At 41.9% G+C, this 23,377-nt stretch overlaps 1 protein-coding gene across 2 annotated transcripts in view; it reads right to left on the bottom strand.

Moving 5' to 3' along the window:
* The window catches only part of stab1 (stabilin 1), a 157,628-nt gene that overhangs the window by 85,127 nt on the left and 49,124 nt on the right, over positions 1-23,377 (bottom strand). For both annotated transcript variants that reach the window (XR_010093915.1, XM_063473672.1), the window contains exons 34-46: positions 22,806-22,940; positions 21,073-21,201; positions 20,930-20,983; positions 20,535-20,648; positions 20,138-20,333; positions 17,363-17,458; positions 17,216-17,261; positions 12,031-12,110; positions 11,818-11,943; positions 9,577-9,650; positions 4,990-5,061; positions 3,386-3,505; positions 3,243-3,290 (exon numbers count right to left, since the gene is read on the bottom strand). Coding sequence is in view for 1 of the 2 variants with exons in the window: in XM_063473672.1 (XP_063329742.1) it covers positions 3,243-3,290; positions 3,386-3,505; positions 4,990-5,061; positions 9,577-9,650; positions 11,818-11,943; positions 12,031-12,110; positions 17,216-17,261; positions 17,363-17,458; positions 20,138-20,333; positions 20,535-20,648; positions 20,930-20,983; positions 21,073-21,201; positions 22,806-22,940 (1,290 nt within the window). In the remaining variant the exon portion in view is untranslated. The remainder of the gene's footprint in view (positions 1-3,242; positions 3,291-3,385; positions 3,506-4,989; positions 5,062-9,576; positions 9,651-11,817; positions 11,944-12,030; positions 12,111-17,215; positions 17,262-17,362; positions 17,459-20,137; positions 20,334-20,534; positions 20,649-20,929; positions 20,984-21,072; positions 21,202-22,805; positions 22,941-23,377) is intronic.

Here is a 23,377-nt window from a genome sequence, read left to right as displayed (position 1 = left end):
GGAGTGAAGGCATCAGGTGTTTATCGAAACGAGACATCCTTGCCTTGGATGTCAATTTGATATGACATCTGAACTGTATCACAGACTGAAGGTAAAAACACCTGTGCAGTCTGGATTACAGCTCCTCCTGCAGCCCCCTCTCCTCTCTGGCCTCCAGATGCATTTTAGAAACTGAGACATCCTTCACCTTGGTGCTCTGTGATTAATTTCTAGATCACAGGCATAACAGTTTTTGTTTCTGACCACAAAGATTTTGCATTAATTAAGGTAATCAGCTTAGACACTCATTACTTCATTAATAGAGGAGGCAGTCTGTAAAATCAATAAAATATATGCAAATTCTTTCTTCGAGGTAAAATAAAAGGCATCTAATTTTATCTGGACTTTTTCTATCTTAATTGCCTGAATTTAACGGCTGTTAGCCGTTAGCATGCGTCCGTACTACCTGCCCCGGGAATTCTCGCATGTTATCGCGATAACAGCGTATGTCCCCCCCTCGGCCAACGCGGATGCAGCCTGTGACACTCTCCACTCAGTGGTCAGCAAACTGCAAACACAATCTCCGAGAGCCCTCCTCATAATATCAGGGGACTTTAATCATGCCTCACTGGACTCCACACTGCCCACCTTCACCCAGTATGTGACCTGCCCAACCAGAGACAATAAAACACTGGACTTACTGTATGCCAATGCTGAAGAGGCATACAGTTCATCACCTCTCCCTCCCCTGGGCAGATCTGATCACAACCTGGTGCACCTTGTCCCTGTGTATGAGCCCTTAGTGCGCAGGGAGCCACCAGCCACCCGCACAGTACAGAGATGGTCGCAGGAGAGCGAGGAGGCTCTTAAGGATTGTTTTGAGTCGACTGTGTGGGAGGTGATCTGTGACGACCACGGAGAGGACATCGACAGCCTTACTACATGCATTACGGACTATATTAATTTCTGTGTGGATAACACCGTACCTACCAGGACTGTACGGTGTTTCTCCAACAACAAACCTTGGATTACCCCAGAAATTAAAGCCGTCCTCAAGCAGAAGAGGAGGGCCTTCAAATCCAAAGACAAAGAGGAGTTGAAAAGGGTGCAGAGAGAGCTGAGGGGACTGATAAGGAATGGGAAGGACAGCTACAGGCAGAAGATGGAGAACCAGCTTCAGCAAAATAACGTTGGTGAAGTCTGGAGAGGCCTCAGAACCATCTCAGGCCACAAACATCAGAACTCTCTGCCTGGGAGGGATGTGAGGTGGGCAAATGAACTGAATCATTTCTTCAACAGATTTGATTCAGCCATGAGGCAGTCTCCAACATCGGCTGCAGACTCAACCACCCCCACTGCTGCTGTTCCACCTCTGACACCTCAGACACTTCACACCTCCTCTATTCACCCTGCTCACTCCTCCCCACCCCCAACAACAGCATCCAATACACAATCAACACAAGGCTCCAGCCTGTCTCTCTCAACCACCCAAGTTAGGAGGGAACTGAGGAGGATTAAAGCCAAGAAGGCAGCGGGTCCAGATGGCATCAGCTCGAGGGTTGTCAGGTCCTGCGCGGACCAACTGTGTGGTGTGATGGAGCACCTCTTCAACCTGAGCCTGAGGCTGGGAAGAGTCCCACAGCTCTGGAAAACCTCCTGTGTTGTACCAGTGCCAAAGACTTCACGCCCCAAGGACCTCAACAGCTACAGGCCGGTGGCTCTGACATCCCACCTGATGAAGACCCTGGAGCGGCTGGTCCTGGCTCAGCTTCGGCGCCTTGTGAGCTCATCACTGGATCCACTTCAGTTTGCCTACCAGCCTGGCATTGGAGCGGATGATGCCGTCATTCACCTCCTACATCGCTCCCTCGCTCACCTGGAGACCGCTGGGAGCACTGTGAGAATCATGTTCTTTGATTTCTCCAGTGCCTTCAACACTATTCTTCCCTCGGTTCTGAAGGACAAGCTGGAGAACTCTGGAGTGGACCATCACCTCACTACCTGGATTTTGGACTACCTTACCGACCGACCACAGTATGTGAGGACTCAGGGCTGTGTGTCGGACAGGGTCGTCTGCAGTACGGGGGCCCCACAGGGAACGGTTCTGGCTCCGTTCCTCTTCACCATCTACACTGCAGACTTCTCCCACAACTCCACCCAGTGCTTCCTGCAGAAGTTCTCTGATGACTCTGCTATAGTCGGCCTCATCACTGATGGGGACGACAAGGAGTACAGAGGACTGACTCAGGACTTTGTGGACTGGTGCCAGCTGAACTACCTCCAGATCAATGCCAGTAAAACAAAGGAGCTGGTGGTAGACTTCCGCAGGCACAAGCATCCTCCACTGCAACCACTGAACATCCAAGGTATGGACATTGAGGCTGTGGACAGCTACAGGTACCTTGGTGTTCATCTGAACAGCAAACTGGACTGGACTCATAACTCAGACGCCGTCTACAGGAAAGGGCAGAGCAGACTGTACCTGCTGCGGAGACTCAGGTCGTTTGGAGTGGAGGGCCCACTCCTGAAGACCTTCTATGACTCTGTGGTGGCCTCAGCCATCTTTTATGGTGTGGTCTGCTGGGGCGGCAGCATCTCTTCTGGGGACAGGAAGAGACTGAACAGGCTGATCCGAAGGGCCAGCTCTGTTCTAGGATGCCCTCTGGACCCAGTGGAGGTGGTGAGTGACAGGAGAATGGTGGCTAAGCTGTCATCCCTGCTGGACAACATCTCCCACCCCATGCATGAGACTGTGACAGCACTGAGCAGCTCCTTCAGTGGGAGACTGCGGCACCCACGGTGTGGGACGGAGAGATTTCGCAGGTCTTTCCTCCCCACTGCTGTCAGACTGCACAACAAAGACTCCAACTGATCAACACACACATTCACACATGTGCAATAACACTAATGTGCAATAATCTTTTCTGGCATCGTTGTATTTTTACTGAGTTGTATATAGCACTTGTATTCTATTTTTATCTTATTGCATATTTTATTCTATTTTATTCTACTGTATATAGTATTTTATTTTATTCTATTCTGTACAGTTGTGTACTGTATTTATTCTTATTTTATTTTATTCTAATTTTTGCTTCATAACTTTTGCACTGTCCACTTCCTGCTGTGACAAAACAAATTTCCCACGTGTGGGACTAATAAAGGTTATCTTATCTTATCTTATCTTAATCATGTGCACTCTTTGAAAGTCAAACTTCACTTTATAAATGGTGAAGTTTTATTTTCGGTGTCTGGCAGAGGCTCACCATCATCATTTGACGAAAGAAGGCGTTCTCTTTCTGACTGGACACTTCCTGTAAAGCAGAAAACAGTGCGATGTTAGGGGAAGAGGAGTGGGGAGGAGAGGGCACTCAAAGGAAAGCAGGACGTTAAAGGTCATGTGACTTACAGAGTTGGTGCTTCCCCGGCAATTGATGCCATCACCTATATAGCCTCTGTTGCAGGTGCAGTTCCTCTGACCCATGCCCATGTACTCACAGCGAGCGTTCCTGCTACATTCACCGTTGTTCTGCACACAAACACAGCATGAGTCTTTTAACAGGAATGCCACAAAACAAGGGTTTTAATTTCTAGTTTTGTTAGGATTAAACATGGCATCAGGTCACAGCATCAGGAGGTCAGTACTTTGACTGGATCACTGCAGCACTTTGAGTCTTTGTTTTTTCAGTCATTCTGTTGTAGATTTGCTGCTGTGCTTGGGACCATTGTCTTTCTGCATGACCCAGTTTCAGTCAAGCTTCAGCTGATGGACAGATGGCCTTACATTTGACTCTAGAATACTTTGGTATCTGGAGCAGCTCACAGTCGACTGATCTGACTAATGGTTGGTTGTTCACATGCAGCTTTACAAACATAAGCTGTGCTGCCATGTTCTTTTTAGAGAGAAGACACTTTCTCCTGGAAACCCTTCCGTAAAACAGATCGTGCTGTAGGTGTTGAACATTTGTTGACAGGATTCAAAATCATTTGATGGAAATGAAAATTGTCAAGCTAGTTCTGTTTGCCGAAATTTCATTTACTCTCACCACATGAGACCGGGGACTGTTGTCCACCAGGGTCTGGGGGTTGTCTCATTATTGCCCCTCTAGTAGACCTGTTGTTAATTAAATTAACCCCAAAGCAGCCAAAACTCATGCGCCACTTAACTGACCAGATCAATATCCCAGAAGTTTAATGAACTTGACGCCACACTCCCATTAAAAAGTGTTGCTTTAGTTTTTTTTTAGCATTGTCTTTCCAGACATACTGAAACTCTGTGCTCAAACTAATCTCTACAGATAATTAAATCAGTGCAGAGGAGCAAAATTAAAAATCAACCTTTTTTTAATTACTCACTCTTCTCTGCAAAATATAAACACATAAATTTAAACAGGTATTTGGAGATAATTAAATAGCTTGCATAGAAATGTGTCTGTCAACATATTATCCCTGCTAAGACACATGGACAGGACTGCTGTAATAATGCTTCTGTTGCCACAGAATTACTTAGACGGCATCTGAAATATTTGGATAATATTTGGAAATTTCCTAGAAAAATCTGTTAAATTATGTCGATTAAGGTTCCTGATGACGACCACCAAGTCTCACTCTAATAACCTGGAATCTGAGAGGAAGAGCTTAATGTCTCCTTTCAGGAGATTTCAATAATTCATGAAGATACCCAGCTGTGTGATCCGAGTGCAGAGCTATGTATATTCTACCCTCATAATTAGAGACTGCTAATGTAATATAAATCCCTACTGCTGTATAATGACTACAGGTATTTAACTGACTGAAGAAACCAGGCCATGCAGCTACCCTACAGCACTCAGGTGTGCTGAATACTTTCGTATTCAGCAGCCAAATTAACGACTTATTGCCTTAAAACATATAAAAATTATCTACCGCTCACATAAAATAAGTATCTCTTCCCACATCACCTTCAGGCATTTAAAACATTTAAAACAAGTGTCAGTATTTTGCTACAGAGCAGAATAAAGCACACACACATACATTTCTGCAGGGGTTCACAGGAAAACAGTATCTCCCCGATCCTTGGAAGCCCAGCTTACAGTTGCAGGAGGTCTGAAGATGAAACCAAAGCAGAAAGAGGAAACAGTAAGTCACTAAAACTGTCATGGTACTGGGTCTGTGACCCAAGGTTTTGTGTTTGTTGGTGAATTTATATTCTTTGATTATGGTTATTCATGGTTTTGGTTCTCTTCATTGTGTAGTTCATTGTGTAATTCTTAGTTCCTAGAATTTAGGTTCCTGTCACTTTGTCTTCCCCGTGTTCCACATCGAGTCACTCGTCTCCATGTTACCTCTGTCCCCTTGTAAAGTCTGTTTTGTCTGAAGTCATCAGTGTAGGGACTAACGCGTTATTAAGTAACGCGTTACAGTAACTACGTTATTATTGTGGTAACGAGTACAGTAACTAGTTATTATGCCAAAATCAGGAACGCGTTAATCGTTACTGGGATTTAGATAGGCTCGTTATTCGTTACTTCGTGTGGTGGCTATCACGGAGCTTCCACAGATTCAGTAACATTAGCAAGTGGTGGAGGCCAGCAGGTGGATGAGGGAAAGGGGAGGCAGGAGGAGGAGAGACTCGAGGCGGCCGCCGGTCCGAGTGTCAGGTGAACTGAACTTCAGGTAAGAAGTTATGACCTGCAGTCTATCTGGGTCAGATATAACCAAGTTTAGGTGGAGTGTATTTTCGTTGTGCTGACTTTTTCATACTGCGTACTAGCTAGCATGACGGAGTTTGTATACGGCTGAGTGGGTGCTATGATGTTACTGATGTTGAACTTTATTTTGTTCATAAGGTTAATTATTATGATGCCAACCATCCCGTAAAAAACAGAATCGTCTTGTATTCAGAGAAAATATTACGCGTTTCGTATTGAGGTGAAAAGAAACACAGTTTGTCCCGGACTTCAGCTACAATGAAAAAGACACAAAGCTGGAGCTGCACAGCTGCCTCTTCTTCTCTCATTCTCTCCCCTCTCTCTCCTGTTTCTACTTCAATCATGAAACTGATCAATGATCAGCTGATCGGCTTTTCTCTCTTGTTTGTTTATTGCTCACTTTGCGCCAGAAAGAGGAAACCAGCGGATGTCGCTCTAAACAACAGCAGCACGTTTAAGCTTGGTCAGCTGTTGTTAGAATTTATTTAATATTACTTTCTAGTATCAGCTGATGTTTGCTGGAGCCACAGCTGTAAAAGCTGCTGCTCATGATATCGGTTTGGTTATCTGGTGAGAGGGAAACATGAAGATGAAACCAGGAGACGTCCTTACTAAATCATCAGAGCTGAACAGGTGATGGAGAAACAGGTTTACCTTTTAGGTGACATGAATGAGTTGAAGGGAAGTTATGAACTGTTCCTGAGAGACAAATAACACCAGGATCCTTTTCTAAGTAGCTGACAGCTGGTAACTGTGCAGGGGCGGGTCTAGCAAAGTTTTGCCAGGGGGGCAGGTAGGGCATTAACAGGGAGAGGGGGGGCACAAAGAAGTACTTTTCTTTCTTATTCTCATTTAAAATGTCTCGCTTTTAAAAAATAATTAGCTGAATCTTACAACAAACGATTGATAGATTGATAACATATATACCATCAAGACAGTGTACATCACTGTCACAACAGCGTTTGTTTTCATTCAAAGGCTTTATGATTTTTCCTATAATGGTGGGCCAGTCTCTAGTCAAAATGCCTGGGACGATTTTTTGTCCCAGTCCAGCCCTGTATGCAGCTCATCTGCAGTCTGGTGTTACCTACATCTTCCTATTTGGAAGGCAGAATTTCCGAGTTCTGAGTAAAATCAAAAGCACCTGTTGTGGGATTTCTCTTTAGTGTATTGTCCTTTAATGTATTGTCTTGATGAAATGCTTTCATGTTACTTAGTTTAGTATAGGTTGTGGGATTTCTCTTTAATGTATTGTCTTGATGAAATGCTTTCATGTTACTTAGTTTAGCATGTCTGGTTCACACCTCATTCACGCCGGGAAACAGACGGTGAGAAACTGGTGTCTCCCAGGAGACGGAAGCTCACACAGGAAGACTTGACCCCAGAGTGGGGGAGATTCACACAGGTGATAGAGAGTTTTTCTGTTTAGAGCCAAGGTGTGAACTGCAACTGTAAAAGCCTTTTGTTCTGTGACAGTGTTTAAAAGGGACCTGAACTGTTCATTGTGAGAGACGACTTTCAGTGCCCCCTGACTGACGTCTCTCCTCATGCATGGGAAATAAAGTGTTGGGTTTTAACTGCTCATCGTGTCTGCAGGCTTTGTAAATAAATTTCCACAACACACCACAACTGCATTTTTCGTGTTGGATGTAAAAAGCGCACATGACGCTGTGACGTAGGCTAGAATCATGGCGGCGGGCAACGATGGTCCAGGCGTGGGATTTCTCTCGTGGAAATATGCAGATTATTTTTTCCTTTCTATTGGTAGGTGGCACAGTGCACTTGTGGCAAGTAAGCAAGCTAGAAGACTGGCAATCTTGCTGGGTATCCAGTTATGGAAGCAACACATTAACAAGAGAATTCTGAGTAAAACCGAAGTTACTTTCCCTAGTAACTAGTATCTTTGAAAGTAACAAGTAACTTGAAGTAACTGAGTTACTTTTAATAGAAGTAACTAGTAATGTAACTAAGTTACTAATTTAAAGTAACTTACCCAAAACTGGAAGTCATTGCCTGCACCTGTCCTGTGCTTCCTGTTTTATTTTGATAATCCTTGTCCTGTGTGCAGGATATCTATTTTTGCTTCCCTTTGTATCATTATGTCTAATTAGTCCCAGCTGTGTTTCCCATTTCCTCGTTACTCCCTTGTGTATTTAAGCCCTGTGTTTTCCTTTGCCCGTTGTCGTATTATACCACCTCATGTGTTGTAAGTCTCTCTATGTTTCTAGTTTCCCAGTGTTTGGTTCCTAGTTTTCATGTTCAGGATTTTAGGTTGTTTTTTGTGAGTTTATGTCTACAGAAGATCCTCCCAGCAATAAAACTGCTGCTTTTTGTTCACTTTCTTTCTGCAGGTTACAGCACACAACTATGTAAAAGTTTTTACTACGAAAAAATGAGAAAATGATATTCTGTATGTCGCAAGTAACATATTAAGGATATCCTATCTCCTGGACATCACATGGACCTAAGAGGATATGCAGTTCCTGTAATGGCCACTTGAGGCTGCCTCCAAAAGCGACTCATTTTAAAATGCTAAACTAAATGCTCTTATGGGTGTGGCTACTTTAATTGACAAGAACTGTGGCCAATTGCTGTCAGGAAATCGTCACACTAGTATTAAGCCTTGCGCTAAGTTAAATTCTGGTACTTTATTAGTCTGTTATTGGCCCTTAGTAGGAATATCTGTGTCTGTGTGTTGTACCTGAATCAAATCAATCCTTACATCCAAATAAAGTCACTTCTGGCTCAAAAGAACCAACACAGCCAGAGTCCAAAACTAACAAACTGGCTGCATTTATCTTTAAAACAAAACCTGTGGTTTAGCGGAATTTGCCACTTGGTCAGGTTTAATATGCACGTCCACCTGTATATACATGACAGAAAATAAGTGATAGTAGCCCTTAATTAGAGTCTTTTAATTCAATACCTATATTGTGTGTTTGTAGTTAAATGTCTTTCTTTCCGCTTGATTATTTATCCTCATTTGTTTCACCCGCTCTCTGCACTCTGACTTATCTCCACTGCTGATTGGCTGCTGGAGGATCACCTGCACTTGTTTAAAGACAGAGAAAGCAGAGCACGGTGATGGGCTCTCTCCGTCTCACTCTCTTGTTCACTCCACTTGTTTTTCTGCTTGTTTCAGTCTTCTCTATCAACTATTAGCCGAGCTGGGAGTTACCTGCAGTCTTGTTTTCTGTTTCGGTTCATTGACCTTGCCAATATTGGTTTAAGGCAGAAGCCAGAAACCGATGGCCATCTGGGCAGCTGGTTCCCGGGGTCCTTCCGCTATTGTTTGTTTATAACAGGCTGACATGTGTTCATTCTTTGTAATCCAGCTTGTATTATTAAAAGCTTAAAATTACAATCTTGAACAGAGGCAGTGTGTGACATGAATTTTAATCATTCTTATTGTTCTATCATTTTGGTTTTTAGCTTTTCAGTTATTTTTTGTTTGTAAAAAAAATGATTGTTGGATCTTGTATGACTTCTTTCATGTTGTTTCTTATTAATTAATTTTAACTTCACTATGAATCTAGATTATTCTACTTTTTAGTAGAACTAAAAACTTCATATGCCATTAAATGAATTAATAATATTAACAATGAAAGCACAAAAATATAACTGATAGAATTCAGGACACTAAAAATTACATTTAAAAACAAAGGAAAAATAATACAGAATTATAAAATTTTGTGGCAATGTAATTTTTTATTAATTTATGGAAAAAATATTATTTTTGTGCCATGTATTTATTATTTTGCCACCGTCAGTCTGTTAAGAAAAAGCTATATAAGTATAAAAAATGGCAAAGAAATAATTAAGAGAGGTTTATTAAGGGCCTCAGGCACAAGGCTAGCTCAGTGTTACTGGGTTAAGTCTGACGTTTTAATGCAGCACAGTGATGTCTTACAATGTTGGGTCCTGCTCTGATGCACTCCGCATTCTTGTGGCAGCCTCCATTGTTGACCAGACAGCCGTCAGTCTCTGCGAAGAAACCAAAGGATGGACACAAACATTTATTACATCACCTTGCTTTTTTCTGAGATATGCAAAATACATGCCGGATGTGTACCGATGAAGTGAAAACATCATTTTTTTGTTCTTGTTATTCTCATTCTTTTGTGTATTTAAGCAGTCTCAGTATCTTCTGTCTTTCTTGTTTTTCTTAGACTGACTCACATAATTTCTCCACAGGGGGTTAAGTGATATTTAACAAGGCTCATTGCTCTGGCTTTATGTTACGCTTCAAGCTGCAGAATTAAACATACGTAACTCTTGCAAAGTTAAGCTGTCATAATAACATATACACTGAAGGCACAAAGGTGAAAAAAACAAGGTTTTGCTGTTATTGGCAGAAAGGTTTGTGAAGAAGTCAGACTGACATTTGAAAAGATGTCAACATGACACAGTTATAAACAAACATCAATGAACCTCATTCCCCCCAAAAGGTCCAAATAAATAGCAGGGAAGTGATAACATACAGGTGAACTGTTTTTCACTGGATCAAAAAAAAAATGATATAAAACCTTCCACTCAAAAAATACATAAACTGAATGATAAGTAAGGGGTGTCTGAAATAGGAGATATAGATCTAATTCAAAGTCAGAAAGAAGAGTCTGTAGGCAAAAATGTACAGAATCCCAGGCTTTTCAATGACTCCTCAACAAATAAAAAATATACAAAGTGAAACAAAACAGGAACCTTTAGAACAAACTCAATATGTTCAAGGAAAGAGAGCACAAACAGACACGTGTCTGACAGAAAAAGCTCAGTGGACACTGATGAAAGTGAGGGTGTTTTCACACCTACAGTTTGTTTGCTCTGGTCCAAATTAGTTGTAAATTTGTAAATCTGTAGCCTTTTCCTGTGGTTTGGTTGCTTTTCATGCAGAGAAAACTCCAAGCAAACCAAAATACATCGCTACAAACCAGCTGAGACAACCCGATGTGAAGTCAACGATGCGATTCGTTGACTTCAATTCTGCCTTTAATACAGTAATCCTGGATAAACTACCACTGAAGCTTCACAACATGGTGTTATCCACTTCAATGTGCTCCTGGATCAAGGACTTTCTCACCAGTAGGCCTCAGGTGGTGAGAATAAGGGACTGTACATCATCCACTGTGTGCTCAGCCCAGCTCTCACATGACTGTAGTGTCATTCACTGTTCAAATACCTTTGTGAAGTTTGCAGACGACACCACCATAGAGGGTCTCAGGTCAGATAATGAGACTCTCTACAGAGAGGAGCCCCTGTACCTGCCATTACTGTGTTTACTTCTGCAGCAACGATCGAAACCAGGGGTGAAAATGAACCCGAGTTCAATTTAAACGGACTAAACAGCAAAGCTATGAAAGCACGGCAGAAGAGGGAAAGCTGACACAGTGGAGAATCCAAGATGACAAGACAAAGACAGGCTGTAAAAATATCATTAATGCTACATCCAAGGAAAAGGAAATAACAACACTTAACAGGAAGTGAAAATGAGAGTCATGGAAACACAACAGGAAAATGTGAATCAAAGAAGCCACAAAAATAACTTGGCAGGAACCCAGGACTGTGATACAGCTGTTTACTGATGCAGTTTTTAGCCGTGCTGTATTTTTTTTTACCTGTTTCTTGTCTTTGATCTTATCCTGGAGTCAGTGTTTGAGAACATGGATTGACATGTGATGAATTTACTGAGATTTCCTTTGTTCTGGTGGTTGATTTTGTCATCGTTGTTTGAAATGAATAAATAGTGTAATCGTATAGGAAAACTGTAACAACTTAGACCTTGCCTATGCTTGTATTGCATCATGTGTGAAAGGCAATTATATGAAATAGTTAAATCTATTGTCCATTATATACTTGTGTTTTTCAATTCTGTTTTACTGAGAGTATTTTTAACTGTAAATGTGTGTACTACCCACAGATTTTCCTTTTTAAAAACATATACAGATAAAACCTTCACTACTAGCCAGTACTGACTACACATTGGCCAAAAAACAGAGGAAAAAAGTTTAGGACCTTTATCGATTCTTCTTCTGTCTGAAATCATTACTTGAAGGCGACTTCAGCATTTCCAATAATGTCTAAGAACTTTGATCTACAAAACCTCTTGGTCTTGGTGGATTTATAGAGGTCCAGGTTAGGGTTTAGGACCACATACCGAGGCAGATGACCCCATCTCCAGTGTACCCCTGTTTACAGGAACAGGTCCTCATTCCCGCTGACACTTTGGTACAAACGGCAAACTCTGAGCATCCGCCGTTAGACCGGCTGCACAAATCCAGCTCTGAGAGACAGAAAGAGAAAGATGAGGAGAGTGTAATCACACTAAAAGACAGGCTTAATGACTGTGTGTGTGTGTGTGTGTGTTTGCCTTTGCAGTAGGTTCCGTTTCCTTCATATCCAGCCGTGCACACGCAGACGGCAGCTGTTCCCTGTGGCCCTGTTATGCAGCTGCAGCAGAAAACAAACTGCTCAATATGTGTTTCACATTTTTACTGAAGCTGAGAGCTGTGACTAATAATTTCTATCATTACAAATCACATTTGTGAACAGCGCCCTGCATTACTGTTTATATTCTGTAGTTTTCTTCGCATCATTGATCCTATTACCAGCACAGAATTGAATTTCTAGCCTAACACATATCTCACTGCCGTGGTGCTCCACTGTTGTCAAAAAAGGATTAAAAACACTCAGTGAGCTACTGTTACAACGGACCACATGTCCTTTCATTACTATGAACACACGATGAAAACACTATAGACTCAATCTCACAGACTAGCCCCATCAAACAAACAAAATGGGCCAACCTATAATATTGGTTCCTATAAACCCATCCATCATATAATAAAAGCATATCTCTATAGATTTTTCTAGACACATTTTCAACATTTAGGGCAATCCAATAATGAAGTGTGTGTGTATTTTAATGCTAAAAAAAATACCTGGAAGGTGGTAATTATCTTATGCCTGATCTGTGTATGTTCATGTAGCCCTTCAAGCAGAGCCTTTCTTATTTTATCTTGTCCAGTTCTGAAGCATGACATCTTATTATTTTAAAATCAGATATCACCAATGGCGGGTGTATTTGACTGATAAACCAAGGGCCCAGTACGCCCATAGAGATATATGGTTTGTTTTACTTTACCCAGAACCTTCATTCAGAGGGGTCGCCCCCTCCTGGGCATTAGAAAAAATGCATGTTTAAGGCACTTCTACATGGTGCCTTTAACCAGCGGTCCCAAACCCACGGGCCGGTACTGGTCCGTAAGTTGTTTGGTACCGGGACGCGAGAGTTGAAGGTCGGGTGTGAAATTTACGGTTTTCAGGGTTTTTATCAGTTTTTAGCGTAATTTTTTAAAATCGTTTTTATCGTTAACTCGGTTTCCCTGGGTCTTTTCCCATGTGTTATGGATAAATCTTTTTTTTGTACCGGTACTGGTTTTATTTTGTTGTAAACAAAAGGCCGGTCCGTGAAAATATGGTCGGACATAAACCGGTCCGTGGCGCAAAAAAGGTTGGGGACCGCTGCCTTAAACTGTCTTGTTTAAAGTTTCAGTCTGTGCTGATATTGCTAATATGCATGATATTTGGGGAGAAACCAACTGCCTAATCACCATGTGCTGAAAATTAAATGCCAATGTTATGACCCAATTTTATTGGCATTTTTTGAGCTTCAAGCAGTCATTTTGAGTATAAGAATACATATACATCTAGGAATCAAATGATATCTTGGTTTTGTATGAAAGAACTCCCCAGAAAAGCACTGTATGGACATAGATTATCAACAAAAATGTCAAAAATGTCATGTTCAGAAGCAGAGACACCCTTCACTGTGTCCAATATGAAGTTTTGACCCCTGATTATAGCTCAGTTGATTAGGTAAATTATCTTTTACTTTAAATTTTAATTGGAAGCCTGTAGGGTATAAATAAATTCCTGAATAATTAGCATTCCAGTTTTTTCCTGTATCAAATTACAGATTTAGACCATCCTTTGCCCTCCTGTATCCCCTGCTGCATTTGGCAAACAGGAGGCTCCTGTAAATCTCTGCCTTCATCCAGCCACTTCAGCCAGCAGTGAAATCATCAATAAATGTAATTTCAACATCTTCACTGGCAGCAATGAGAGAACCTCCAGCATTTTTGACAAAAGAGGTGCTGCTTTGGGTCATGAGCAGTTCTTTTCACTCCTTCCATGACAGGGCTTTTGTGGACTGCAGCTTGGCCTGCCTGTTTTTGTGTCAAGGTCACCGAGTGCCTCAGGTGTATTCCTCATGTGTCTGGCAGCCCGGCCCTCCTCTCACTCCCCCGGAGCCCTGATTGCTGATCAGCCAGCACACCTGCTATCCATCAGCTCATCAACTCTGCAGCATATCAAGCCTGGTTCTTCATCACTCATCACCAGGTTGTTATTTCAGCCGGTGCTTGATGAAAGTTCTTCACCATCATGAACTCTGTGCATTTGACTCTTGTGTTGATTCTGATTGTCGAACTAATCTGCTACCCATTTCATGTGCCTGCCAGCCAAACCAGACATGATCTCACCCCCTGCCTTCATCTCCACTCGGCACTAGTTCCCCACCCACCAACTTCCCTGAACTCTCCACTGCTGTAATCCTCCTCCACCTCCACTCCCTGACTGCAAACAATAAACTCTTTCTTATTCCTTCTACCTTCGATTCTCACTGTTGATCCTAAAGTCAGGAATGCACACAGGTATGTGTCGGCGATCTCACCCAGATTTAAAAACCCCACAAAAAATCACACTGGCAGCAGAAAGTTCCGTCTGTACAGACGTGGCGCATATTTTTAGTGACGGAGAACAGAGAGCTGCTTCCAAAATACGCTGTGATACATCTGTCAGGATGTGGGTGAAGAAGGGACCCTAATGCAGGACAAAGTTAAACAAAAATTAAAAAAGCATTTACTGGCTGATGCAGAGTCCGGAAATAAACAAAGTCTGCAAAATGGGAACCAAAACCACAAAGCAGAAATCTAACTAAACACTGAGATCTTGGAAAACAGGAGCAACATAAGCAGCACGACAGGGAGCATTAGCAAACGATCTGACAAAGTCAAAGTCAAACACTGGACAAAGCAGAATATATACCTTAGGGCAGACCTTCCCAAAGTGTGGGGCCCATTGCAGGGGGGGCACGGCATGAAAAGGGAAAAAAAAAACCCAAAAAAAAAACAACAACGCTTGGACACTGCTAGCACGGGGCACCTACACAAACGCAAAGCAGGAGATGAAGCATTGCTGAATATGTTTCCAAACCAACTTCATTCTAAGCCAAAGACTAGAAAATCTGGTGAAGCATATCTTCCCTTTGGTTTCACCTGCACAAGTGCCGAGGTAGGTCTCCCTGCAGAATTGGTTTTCCCTGCGTCGGGAGCAGCGCTCGGCTCTCCAAATCACGGACAAACAGTATCCCATATTCTTGATTTTTAGTTCACAAACACTTGTTGTAATGACTAACTACTCCTGACATTTTGGAGATGTTAGCTCTTTATACAGTAAAGTTACAGTGGGATACAAATAATATCAGGCTGATCCTGCCACAATTTGTTCCCCGGTTCAAATCACGGACAAACAGTATCCCACAGCTGTTTATGTTTTTGAACCCATTTTGCAGAGGGATTTTTTGAAAAATGTATTGATAGCAATGTTGAACATTATTACACAGGAAAAAAAAACAACAATTACATGTAAAATAATTACACCGTGAAGCCTCTGCCTTTCTAAATGGAGGGACAGTAACTGCGTGTGTTTATGTAGGCGTGTAAAACCTGCAGATAGTCAGATTAACAGTATTTTGTCTCTATCTGCCATTCTGCAATTCATCTCATGTAAACAATAACGTGGCACACAGCGTGACCTGAAAAAAGGCACATACCTTTGACCTTGCGTGACGAACTCTGTATTCTTCGTCCACACGTAAACGCAAAAAAGAAGTTTTAAAAAATCTCAGTTTTCGGTGATTCGAAACACCGTTTACGTGTGGACGAAACAGCTGCGTTTTCACAAATACCCGTGTAGGTGCAGACGGAGCGTAAAAGAGTTGGTAGTTTATTTTCTTACTACCTGTAATTTATTGCAGGTTACTTGTATTTGCTTAATTGTTTACTAAATGTTTGAGGTGTGAAATAAACCGCAATGGAGCAAAATATGGGTGTGTGTGGTTGGAGGATGTGTTTGTGCGTGCGCGCGTGCAAACATTTTTCTTGTAAAACAAGGGGGGCCCAGCAAAAAAAATTTGGGAACCACTGCCTTAGGGACTAAATGCGGATCAGAAACAGGAGGGGAATGAGATGTAAAAGTAATTGAAAAAACTTGTAAACAGTGGACTAACTTAATAACAGACAGTGAAGCACCAAAGACTCAAATCACAACTAAGCTAAGAACTAGAATAGGAACTGATGCTTAAAATAACTACGGAGTAATAACAAAATCAAAACAGGAACGCAAACTTCAACCAATACTGATCAAAGCTCTAAAACTGAAAAGCTGCAAATAAAAACCCACACAAATATAACAGCATCTGATCGACTCACTAGTATGTTCTTGAGTAGATATGAGGGAACATTTCCTGGTTGAAACATGAGGATTTTCCTGGAAAACTCTCTTTCATGGTTGACAAAAAACGGGAAGTGGGGGGGTTGTTTTATTGCCACAGAACGTATAAAAGACTGATGTAGATACCGTGGTGTCACCCACAGGTTTGTGAAGTCCTGTTTTGAAGCTTTGAGATGAGATCTTGGCATTTGGAAACCAGATATTGCAACAAGGGGTGGATCTGACTCTGAAACGACACACTCACTAACTAATTTTGATAAGGGATGTAGAGTAAAGAGTAAAAAGTGAGTAGCCCTGAAAAACTGCCAAGGTTCAATGCTGTTTGGTTAAACTCAGAACAAACCTCATATTCTTAAAACCAACAACCTAGGAAAGGCAAGATAAAGAAAAGCAGACCACCAGTCTCTTAAACACCAATATCAACCAGCAACATTCATTTACCTTCATGCCTGGCCCAAGCAGAGAAAAGGCAGCTAATAATATTATAATACAATAATAACAACAACAACAACAACAACAACAACAACAACAACAACAACAACAACAACAACAACAACAACAATAATAATAATAATAATAATAATATCACAAATTTCCCACAGCTTCCTCACATGGAGCCTACAGAAAGAGCTTCATCCACATTCCTGTTACTATGATGGGAATTCTTTGTTTGGACAGTTACCTGTGGTGCTCTCACATGAGCTTAACTGGACATCCCACAGACTTTAAAGTGCAGAGCTGGCAGGTTAAAGGCTATATGCATCTGCAAATATGCCTATAATGGATATTAACCCCCTTTTGGACCATGTTATCAAAACCTGACTATTAATGAGGTGTGCAGATTTAAAATTTAAGCCTAACTGTACTGGGTAGCACTGAGTTCATAAAGAATATTATGGTCAGTCAATATAATATTTGTTGTTTTTGTGCTCGTGCTGTTACCATCATGAAACACAGCAACTGAGGACACATTGACTTACTTGGCGTTTTCGTCACACACACCTCCACAGGCATCATCTTTGATCTCTGAGCCACATAACACACACACACACAGATTTTAGGTGATGACAGGTCAGAGAAAATATGCGTGGTTAAAATGTAATTGTTCCTTTGTATAGCCGTCTTACCTAGAGAGCAGGAGGCTCCTTTCCAGCCTTTATAACACACACACCTGCCACTTCCTGTCAGACCATCCTCACACTTCCCGTTGGCACAATTACACTCTGCAACACACACAGTATAACTCATAACTCCCTCCTTGACTTTATTTAGTAAATGAAGTGTTAGTCACAGGTCTGTTAGCGTCATGAGATTTTTTTGCTTTGCTAATAACAGATTTATTAGCAAACTTGAAGCTGGTCTTCTCTGTCCTTGCTGCCTGATCAAAGCATCAAACCCCTACAGCTACTCCTGCAGTATGGATGAGTTTTTCAAGCAAAAATACCATTTGATTTTCAGTTGTGGCAAACCTGTAACCTACTAGCTTTGCCTGGTGAATGTCTTGATGCATGCTCAATCATCCAGCAAAGGAAATCACAAAAAGTTGTTTCTGTTCATTAGGACATCACGTTTTCAGTGGGAGAAACTTTTTTTTCCACTTGTGTTTCAGTCACTGAAGCAGTGGAGGTAGTTCGTAAGAGGTTACAGGATGACCCCAACCCCAGCAACAGGACCACTCTCAGCACCAACCAAGTGTGTTTGCTTTTGGAACTGTGTCTTCATTCCACTTCCATTTCACATACAAAGGTCAGTGCTACAGGCAGAAACATGGGTGTGCCAGGGGTTCCCCAGTTTCACTCATTGTGGCTAATTTGTACATGGAAGAAGTGGAAAAGAGGGCTTTGCTATCCTTCCCTGGAACACCACCAAGTCATTGGTTCAGGTATGTGGATGACACCTGGTTTGAGAAATCAAATCTTAGGACGTACTACAATTCACTGATCACAGTAAATCGGTGGACCAACACATCAAATTCACTCGGGAGGATATGAAAAATGGGACTGTGAGATTTCCATCAATAAGTCTATCAGGAGACATTTAAAGTTAATGTGTACTGTAAACCTATGCATATGGATCAGTATTTAAGTTTTGGCTCTCATCATTGATTGGAGCACAAACTGGGTGTCATCGGGATGCAACACAGAGCAAACACCATCTCCACAGACAGCACGGCCTGGAAACAGAAGAACAGCACATCAAGAAGGCCCTGAGTAAATGTGGTTATCTCAGCTGGACATTTATCAAAGCTGGGATGGCGCTTAAAGAAAGCTCCAACCGATTCAAGAGAGAAGGACAACTGCTGCATAAGCAAAAACCTGTAGTGATCCCTTATCTGTCTGGAGTATCGGAACAGTTGAGACGCTTTTTTTTTTTAAACACCGCGTCTTTGTGGCTTTTAAACCCCAAAACACGCCGCGCCAAAAATTAGTCCACCCCAAGGATCGGGTCCCCCGACACAAACAGAGTAATATAGTGTACACTGTTAAGTGCCAGGAGGATTGCCATAATATATACATCAGGGAAACCAAACAGCCTCTGGCTGAATGGATGGCACAACACAGAAGAGCTAACTCGTCCGGCCGGGACTCCACAGTCTTCTTACACCTGCAGGTCAGTGGACACTCTTACAGTGACACATCTTGGACAGGGAGGAACGCTGGTTTGAGCGGGGCGTCAAAGAGGCCATTTACTTGAAAAGGGAAAGACCATCTCTGAATCGAGGAGGGGGTGTAAGGGTATATCTTTCACTATCTTACAATGCTGTGATTGCAGCCATTCCCCAACTCTCTGTGAATGGTACTCATGGCCATTGATCAACTGTTGTTGATCAGTGATCAATAATCAATGGTCATGACAATTTGCATATTAATGATCAAGAAACCGGCCTCACTAGCCCATTGTTTATCAGTGGTGCTAGTTTTTGAGCAATGAGTTTTTGCTGTCATTTTTGCTGTTTAAAGGCAGTTGGCAAACAGCTTATAGGTGCCGTACTGCCAATTTCTATATTTTTTAAGTGGCATGATTGTAGTCCAAAGTGTTGCATAAACAACGACTTCACCAAGATTATGTCAATTAGAAATCACTGTAGTCAGATGTAACAGGACTCAAACCTTGCAAAAAGTTTCACTTTTGTCTCATAACTCCACAGAATATTTTCCCAAGAGTCCTAGGGATCATCAAGATGTTTATTTGTCCTTTATGTTCTTTTTGGCCAGCAGTGGGTTTTTCCTTGGAGCTCTCCCCTTGATGCCATTTGTCTAGATTGGCGTGAAGATGAAGGTGCTCAGGGCAGAGCTGTTTAATCCTCCACATTGAAAGGAGCCAGTCAAGGTGGTTCAGGTATTTAACTAGGATGCCTCCTTGATGGCTACTAGCGGAGGTCTTTGGTGGAGGTCCAACCTGGGGGAGACCCCCGGGGCAGACAGAGGGCATGCTGGAGATGTCTCACAGCTCATGTCAGTGTTTGCACAGGAGTGGGTGAGGGAGATCTAAGATGGATGGATCCTTTGTTGTTTTCACAGGGCTGTTAGTATTATAGATTTTTTTTAGCTGTGTAAGACTGCGTCTCAGAAGCTCAGTTTTTTTTATATTCAGAAGCTGGGGACTAGGAATGCCGTTAGCACTTGAATGATTTTATAAACAGCCCATAAATTATGATGTAGAAAATCCAGCAAACATAGTTAAACAGAATTGACTTTGACATGTCGAGTCTTGTTTGTCTCTTCTCCACATCTACAGTCAATACACCTAAATATTTATTTAGCTGTTTTTCCACCGTCACCGGGTAACGCCCCCTTGTGACAAATATAAAATATGGCAGACAGGAAATGCTTCACTCTGTGTGTGTGTGTGTGTGTCTGTGTGTGCGTGTGTGTGTGTGCATGTGTCTGCATGTTGCTCACTGGAGGAGCAGTTAACTCCGTATCTCCCCGGCTCACAGTCCTCACACGCAGTTCCATGGAAACCCTCGTAGCACTGGCACTCGCCATTGCCATGGTTACCATCATGACACTCCCCGTGATTGGAGCACCAGCTGCCGACGTCTCCAGGGCATTTGAAGCACTCGTGGCCATAGTAACCGGGGCAACAGGAGTGATCCTGCAGGGCAGACAAATCCATGACATCATCATTATTATTATGATTATGATGATGATGATTATTGAATTTAAAAAATGTACACAATGTTGTGTTTGTGTCAGTGATGACGGGTGTTTCTAGCTGATTATTATGCATTTATCAGGTTTCATCAGAACCTTATGAAAAGAGCCATAATGTTTATGGAAAGAAGTTTGAGCAGACCATAGTGGTCCGAAGACATTTGATGGCACAGCCCAGCACAGACTTCCTCCTGGATCCGACCCGCTTCCTGTACCTACAGTTGGGTTGCATGTTGGCTGGAAACTGTTTTTTGATCTGCAGCATAAAAATTACACCAACATCAGGAATCATCAACATAAACAGGCAGAGGTGAATAAAGGAGCCTGAAATGCTGAAAAACACTAAACAAAAAAACCCGATGACTTTAAGAACAGCGACACGCGTCATACAATTACAACCCTGCTCCCTTTCAGGCCCCTTTTGTAAAGTCTGAATGCGTTAATTTTGGGGTCATTTTTAAAGCTGTTAAAATTACTTTTGGAAAGGTTGAGTTTCAGTTATTATGTCCACCCCAAGAACTATAACAGTTTTCTTACTGGTTTGTGATAGAACAGGCATCGGGGTGGTCCATCACAGTCTGTACATCTTCCCTGGAGACAGATAAGAGAACAGAGAGGCTGGAGTAACTCTGACAAACAAACATCCATCCATCTATCCCATCCCTTCTCTCTATCCTTACCTCGACCTGCAGGTAGGTCATTTTGCTGCATCTGTTGCGGCGGACTTTGAGGACCTGAGGGAGCGTTATGATGACTCCGTTCTGGGTTACTGTGACGCTCCCGTCAAGAGGAATGTCATTCACAACTGTCTGGAGTTCAAGAGAAGAAGAAACACACCAATTTTTTTTACAATGAATCTTTCACACAAAACAAAAATAACGATCATCTTAGCTTAGGGAGTCAGTCGACAGTGATTCTTTGGTCTGCTTCTGCACTACAGAAAATAGTGTTGTTGAGCAGGAGTTCAAAGTCAGTGTAATCCATCATTACACTGACTTTTTCCTTGTCAATTAAAAGGTCAGCACATTCTGAAGGAAAACTCCACCATACTGTCTATTTTATTCTAAATTTGATCGTAATTTAGAAAATGAAAATAATGCTGCACTAAATTTGACTTAAAACTAACACCTGAGACCAAAAACTAATGAGGAAAACACTTACTAACTGAACAGATCAAAAAAGCAGCAGGTACATTTTCCCACAGAACTCAATGCAATTGGACTTGGTTTTGCAACCAAGCGATGCCCTCTGATGCCCTCTCTAGCGAGAATGTCCATTTTTATGGTGAATATGTTCTATTTTCCATTCTATTATATTTCCATTTTCCAATTTTCACAAATTTCAACATCAGCAGAGTCTAATCATATTTCTCCCTGTGGTTACGGAGCCACTCATTCCCTGCTGCCTTTTCTTCCTATGTTGCTGTATGTCTCGTCTTACCTTTTTTAAATCTGCTAGTTTGCCTTCTGGATGTTTAACTCTCCAAAAGTTGAATCTGTTCATCTGGACGTAGCGTTTTGTGGGAGAAACGTTTCGTCACTCATCCAAGTGACTTCTTCAGTCTCAGCTGACTGCAGGTTTCCCCAATCTTATAAAGACTACATTTGCATAATGACTGAAACCAGCCCACTGAAGGAACAATGGGCTGTGAGGTCAGTTCCTTAATCATAATTATGCAAATTCTCATGACCATTGATCAACAATCACTGACCAAAACCCACTGATCAACGACCACTGATCAATGGCTATGAGTACCATTCACAGAGAGTTGGGGAATGGCTGCAATCACAACATTGTAAGATGGTGAAAGATGTACCCTTAGGTCCCCTCCTCGGTTCAGAGATGGTCTTTCTGGATGTTTAAGTTTTAGCACTCACTAATTGTGCTCCACATGACAGGAGAAGCCAACAGTGGATGGAAATTACCAGTGAGGTTACATCAGTAATGGTAGAAAAATGGGGCTTTATATGTAGCTGGATAAAAAGCTCAATACAACAACCCAGGCAGAAAATTATTTCAGTTTTTATTACGTGACATTATTGTGCAGCTCCTGGCAAGTTACAAGGTTACCTTGTAGGTATAAAATCATTTTATACTTTTACTGAGAATTTCTGGGAAAAACACGACCTAGACTACTTTTGTCCTTACAGTTGGTTTATTGTGTTACTACCACTGCAGTGTCATGCTGCTGTTTCTACAAATTAAGAAGTCTCTTAAAAATGACAGTAGCTCTTATAAATCCTGCTGCCTGGAAGCTGCAGGTATTAAGAAGATCTTACTCAGTATTTTTTCTATGTTGTCAGAAATATCATTATTGTAAATTTTCTTTGAATATAATGATATAATGTTGAGGCTGTATGACCCACCCCTAGTTGCATGGCTGTTAAGCTGGTGTCAGTGCAGTTATTGTTACCTGGTTGTTGTTGTCCAAGTGGAACTGGACCTGGTACTCAGTTCCAAGCAGAGTGCTTTTCAGTGTGCCATCAGGCAAGCGGTCAGGGAAGAGCAGCTCATTAAGAATCACATGGTACTTAAACACATCAGAGCCCTGGACAGATGGAAGACAGAGGATTTATTTATAGCCAAAGACAGGAGTTGCAGTGGATCATCTCGCCAGCAGGAAGAGAAAATAGGAGTGGACATGATGGTCAACTACAAAAAAAATTGTTAATGCGACAAACATTTCACTTTATACACAAATTAGAGTTTTGTTATAAACAGTATCTAAGTATCCAAGATAAGCTCTTAGTAGCCCATCTTTATGATACTGTAGTTCAAACACAGCAGACCCACATAAAAACATCCTGTGCCAAATTAATACATAGCCCGGTTTATAGTCATCAATTCTCTTTCAGATATTTCCTTCCTCTCCTGACAGGGAGATATCTGACACGAAAAGGTGATTCATTATTTTGGTCAGTACAAACAAACCACCTTAGTACCATTTTTTGTTGGGAATGCTCACTTCATTTTTGCGTTATATGA

This window comes from Pelmatolapia mariae, linkage group LG5, assembly GCF_036321145.2.
Source record: "Pelmatolapia mariae isolate MD_Pm_ZW linkage group LG5, Pm_UMD_F_2, whole genome shotgun sequence".
In the NCBI taxonomy this organism is placed as follows: domain Eukaryota; kingdom Metazoa; phylum Chordata; class Actinopteri; order Cichliformes; family Cichlidae; genus Pelmatolapia; species Pelmatolapia mariae.
Note: the sequence above shows the minus strand (reverse complement) of the source record. Positions and strands in the feature narration are given on the sequence as shown.